At 33.3% G+C, this 6,000-nt stretch overlaps 1 protein-coding gene across 1 annotated transcript in view; it reads right to left on the bottom strand.

Moving 5' to 3' along the window:
- Positions 1-296: 296 nt before the first annotated feature.
- The window catches only part of LOC129257388 (major facilitator superfamily domain-containing protein 4A-like), a 29,892-nt gene continuing 24,188 nt past the window's right edge, over positions 297-6,000 (bottom strand). Inside the window, exon 5 of the mRNA XM_054895696.2 lies at positions 297-3,421. Within this exon, the coding sequence (XP_054751671.1) occupies positions 3,221-3,421 (201 nt within the window). The 3' untranslated portion in view covers positions 297-3,220. The remainder of the gene's footprint in view (positions 3,422-6,000) is intronic.

Here is a 6,000-nt window from a genome sequence, read left to right as displayed (position 1 = left end):
AAATGAAAAATTCATTCAATTAAACTTCCAAATTGATTTATAAGTGCACTGAATTAATTACATGTCTAACATTGTAATCAAATAATCCTGTATATGGTCGTCAGTCAAAATTAATAATGAAATAAGACTGTGTTCATATCTTTTAACTACGGGTAACATCGTATACATAATGTGAAGCATTATGCTTCATATATGCAGTATTTGCATGGTGTACAACAGGGATAATGGGGGGAGGGGCACTCAACTGCCAAACCACTAGGTTAAAAAAAATCTAACCTAAACACATTTTTTTTTTTGGGGGGGTAAAATGATAACCTATTTATTTACTTCCATGTGCTTTCTATGCACACATCACTATCCATTTTTGGTTTACAATATTTGTACAACTAATTTATATAATTGGACCCCCCCCCCTTCCCCTCGGAAATGAGATAATGAAATGTAGTGCATAACTGTGTTGTATTCTAGTGTGCTAGAGTGTGCTATTGCTTGTAAAATGTAGATGTCAATGCAACTAAACATTGTGTTACTATGCAATAGATGTAATAAAATTCAGTTTTGACCAACATTTGCTTCATGTAGGTTCATTTGTGAAATAACATGATATTTTCTCAAGTAAGACTGCATAAAAGATCTCAATGAATGAACAAAGAGGGGAGGGGGAGTAAGCATGCATTGACATCGACTGTACTCTAGTTCCTCAAAACTGCTCCAGAAATCTGAAGCAGAGGAGATGTAGATGCACGCATGAACATGTGAGAGCTGCGCTCACATTACTAATGTTATACAGGTCCCATTCTCCCAGTGACATTATCTCACTTCCTTTACGCCATCCCCTATTCACACTTTCAAACATGGAACGATCTCACAGTGTAGTCACTAGTGACCAGAGCTGTCAAATGACATCCCTGTAGGCTGTGTAGCCAGGGGCCACTGAGTTACTTCTCGATTCTTTCACTGTAGGGCCTACATGCCAATGACCAGGAGAATGTGTAAGAAGAATCATTGGCAGTGGTAAAGACAAGATAAGTGGTTGATTTGCGGAGGATGCCATAAATATCATAAAATCAATAAAAAATTGATGTTTCTGAAGTTGTCCAAAAATTAAGAAATGTGTCTCTGAGTTCATCAAAATGATTAAGGGTATCCCCCAATATTTTGTCTAGCATTTTTTCAACCTTGAAATTGCCACCTCAAATGTATATTTTACAGGAGATCCATTTATATACACTGAAAAAAATAAAATAAAAAGGAAATCAAGCCTACATACACTTAGAAATAGGGTATACAAAATGAATGAATAAAATATGTTTAGAAATGGTTTGGGAAACCTGCACATGGCTTGGGTCCATACAGGAATATGGGTGAGTGCCCACATCCCTCCCACACCCACACACCCAGAGGTAGACATAATGACAAATATTTTGAAGTAATTGTTATACAAGTCAGCCTCATATGTCTGGAGTTAAGTGTATGGACATTCTTTTAGAAAGTGCATGTTCTGGTTTGCTGAACAGTTTAATCAAGCATTCCGAAGCATATACAGGACAAAACAAATGCACTGCATTAAAACCACTGATTTGAATTTTACTTTAGTACATAAAGCCATTTCAGAAAAAAGAAACGGCTGTTGAAACTACTATATGAAGAAAATAAATAGGCCTACATCATGCATCAGCAAAGCATTAGTTAAGATTTATGGGTACTAAGGTAACATGAAGGGACACTTGGTTTCAGGCAACTAGCTTACTTCAGAAATTGTGCTTTCAAAATTCAAATAAATGTGATTCTTTGAAATGAATGTTACATGTTTTCTAATACTGTGTGATTCCACATGACTCTTAAAAACATTTCTATATATTCTTTGAGAAAATTCTCTCAACACTGAAGAACAGCAAGTAAATTTAAATCAAGTAAATATATGGAGCTCATAAAAATCCTTTTAAAAGTCATTTCTGTTTTTTTTTTTAATCAGAGGAGGAGAAATCTGAGAGATTTAAGAGTGAAATTTACCATCTAAATTGCGACTTTTTTCCTATTTATTTTATTCTTATTTTTAGTATTATACATTTATTAACAGGAGGTAGGATCTCAAGATAATTATAACATTACTTGACATTTAACAGCATGTTTATTTTAGGCAAGTTTTTCTCAACTCAAACAGATCATTTTACAAAATTTAGAATGTATAAATGTCAAATAACACTGGCGTACAGTTGGGGGAGCTTGGGGACAATGGCCGCAAAAAGTTTCAAGACCAAGAAGAAAGGGAGAAAAAAACAGGAAAGAAAAAGAAAGGAAAAAATATGATAACTTTCTGTGGATTGTATGTCAAAATCTATCAAATATTTTAATTTTTGTACAAAAAATGTCAAACTCTTTGCTCCCATACTTCGTTTGCTCACATTTTAAAAGAAATTTGGCCCCATGCACCATGTCTGACCCCATCAAAATTTTGGGCTAATTTCACTACTGTTAGATAATATGAAGCACATCATAAAACAAAAAAAATATTTTAAAAAAATCTAAAATATCAGATAATGAAAAAAGCAGTGTGTCTTGACAAAGGATTTTATCACATGAGGAATTTAAAGATCAGGTTTACAGTTATCTTCTGACAGATGATCAAAACTAAAAAAATAATTTTGCACTGTTTGTTACTTCTGCTTAATTTTTTTCCTTTGTTGTATTCCTGACTATACTCAGCACTACCTTTAAGATATAATATACAGAAGTATTTGCATTTAGCTTTCATTTTTTTAAATGTATTTTTACTCATAAATCACACCAGAGGATAGGGAATTTTTTTATGGTCAACTAGCTATAATATTAGCTATAAAATCAAATTTGTAGTGATCTATTATTTTCAGTCGTATAACATGTATTTGGTTAATTAAATAATATTCATTTTATTTCATGAGCAATGATGGTTTAACACGCTGCAAAAAGTTCTGAAAATGTAAAATCTGTGATAATAAAATAAGGTCGACCAAATGAGGAGACCGATGACATCACCTACAATCGTAAAATCATTAAGTGCCTTGTCCACTGGCGTAAATTCATGATGTCATACCATTCAAGTGGGGGAGGGGGTGAAACAATAGATGATAACCCTAAACAATAGGTTCATCGCTCAGAGCCAATCAAGATGCAAAGATTTTAATTTATAGCTTATAAAATATAGTGGATATTATGACTATTCATTTATGAAATGCTCCCTCTAAACTGTAAATGAAATACTCACCAGATTGACAAGAAGCATGAGAGAGAGCGAGCAGAAAGTAGATATTGGGATGGATATTAATCTTCCAAGTGCAAAGCTTCCCCAGTAGACGGAAGTCAGGTATGCGCCATCAGTCGCAGAGAGCTCGATAGCAACATTCTTGACGGCATACTCAAAGATAAACCCTCCATAAGCGGCCTGCAAATAAGATACAGAGTTTATATTTATTTGTTTCACAAATTCAGAAAAAGGGTAGCACAATCGGCACACGCATCATGGTTTTTCCTTGGTTCCTTTAAAAACATCCAGATTACAAATATTTGACAATGACCATGCCATGGCATGATAAAACTAACTAATATTACACATGGCAATGATTTTGGTTAAGTATCCACAGCATTTACCAAGCCAACTTTTGATCATCTTAAACATGAATGCTGATCAGTTACTGAATAGTGAACTCATGTAAAAGGGTAGGCCTATTAGTAATCCCAATGACAAGTACAGAGAGCCAAACATGGACACTAGCACATCAATGATGTGGAGCTCATCCAGCATCTTGCAACGACATTTAACACAATTTTTAATTTCAGCCTAGTTGACACTGTAGTGAATTATATTGGTGACATTAATTGAGGAAACAGAATTGAATTGAAGAAATTACAGAGAAGCATTTTTTGTGATTTATGAATAAATTTCATATAAATTAGCATAAATAATTTTCTGGTCAAAATTTCAAAATTCTGTGTAGAAATTTGGTGAACCTCGTGAAGTTCTACCAGATGGAAGCAAAAAAATCAAAATCGGTCAACAAATAAAGGAGAAGCATTTTTTGTAAATTTCGAAAAATTAGCATGTATCAGCATATTTAATGAGTTTCAAAATTCTGTGTACTGAGAGGTTTTGAATCCCCCACCTAGTGCTATCATATAAAGCAAACAGAATTAAAATCGGACTTAAAATGACGAAGAAGAAGCATTTTGAAAATGTGGACAGACGACAGAAACCACGCCACGGCATAAGCTCTTCTTGACCTTCGGACGAGCTAAAAAACAAATCTTTCATGAAATACAATACATGATCAAAAAGAAGCAATATAGACATCAAAGTCGATTTTATCATGAGGGGCAGGGATTTCTTGAGATTTTTTAATTATGGATCGGGAGACTTGAAAAGATGAACCTTCTCACATTGGTTCCTTGATATTATCAATAGGGCCTACAGGGAAAAAAAAAACAATCTACTCAAAATTCTAGGGAGAGGAGCACTTAATAGATTTCTATTTAAAATAAGGACTAGCTTCTATTCGAAGTTACAAAATTTAATTATTCATTTTTTATTCAAACAGAATCTATTCATTTTCAAATAATGATCTGTTTAGTGGATCTTTAATAATGTCTCTATTCAAATTTTAGAATATAAACTATTTTTAATGTAGTAATAAACAGGATAGATTATCTAATTAATATTAGGGTCTACACAATGCACTTGAAACATGACATGCATACTTGCTCTTTAATACAATTTATTCGCTGATTAAATTTCCTTTTTACACGATTGTAACATGTTTATAAAGCAAAGGCCTCATTATTTTGTTTCTAATGAATACAAATTGAAGTCTAGTTATCAGGGACATAAACAGAGAAGCAATCATGTTGGTGATAACTGGAGCATACTATCATTTCAATCCTGTAGAATATAGTAGAGCATGGTACAAAGTCATGTATAAAATCAATCATGGATTATTTTAATAACCAAATGGTATTTTTGGACAAACGTGAGGAAACTGGAAAATATGGCAAACACTAGCACACATCTACATATAGGAGGGGCCAAGCAAAAATAAAAAGAAAGGGGGACAACAGTAAAAATGAAATATCAATTTTCTCATCAGTATATTAAAATCTGTCCAAACAATATTGAAGATAAACTTTTAACCCTTGCAGCTGTTTAGAAATGAATCCCACCCTCCTCATGTTCTACCCCTAAAATTTATTGACAAATTACACCTATGCAAGCAAACTACCATCAGGAAAACTGAGGAAAACCCTTTTTGATATATTCTTTTATACATTCAAATCATAAGTAACATCACACATTTTATTTTCATCCACCTTTCTGACCCCACCCCCTCTCTCCTTGTACTACATGTGATTGAAGAAGATAAGTGTTTGGGTACCAGAGGAAGGGTAGCAAAAAACGTGTTTTCAATTTCTACTTCTCTCTTCCATTGCCATACTCGAGCAATTTTTAAACCTAACGAGGCACACTGCCCCTTAGTCCCTTGTGAGGTCCGCTATTGTAGTACATATTATGCTTCTTTTATTTTTACCACAAACATGATTACTTCCAATGCAAAAACCTCAATCCAATTTCTTCTATTAATTAAAACATTAAAATGTAATAATGTGGTTTGATAACGTCTTATGTATTTGTCCACTTTTCGCTCAGATTAGTAAATTTTGCCCTGATGAAAATATGTTAATACTGACATTTTAGAGGGACAAAATTAATATTGAGATTATTTTTAGTTGGCTTTTCTCATGAATATGATATGCTATTGAACTCACAATATATTTTGTATACTCTACGTGCATGATGATGGGCAATTAATTTATCCTGTTTAATCTTGATAAGCTCCATCATTTTCACCCCCCTACATTATTAATTGGTTAGCTGTTATTGCTATACATAACAAGATCTGTTGAGCATCCAAAGGTCATTAGCCTTGTTATAGATGATCTGAGATATTACCATTCTGTCTCCTAGCAAGTCAT

This window comes from Lytechinus pictus, chromosome 3 (genome assembly GCF_037042905.1).
Source record: "Lytechinus pictus isolate F3 Inbred chromosome 3, Lp3.0, whole genome shotgun sequence".
In the NCBI taxonomy this organism is placed as follows: Eukaryota; Metazoa; Echinodermata; class Echinoidea; order Temnopleuroida; family Toxopneustidae; genus Lytechinus; species Lytechinus pictus.
The sequence above is the reverse complement of the archived record's forward strand: the minus strand, read 5'-3'. Positions and strand labels throughout refer to the sequence as shown.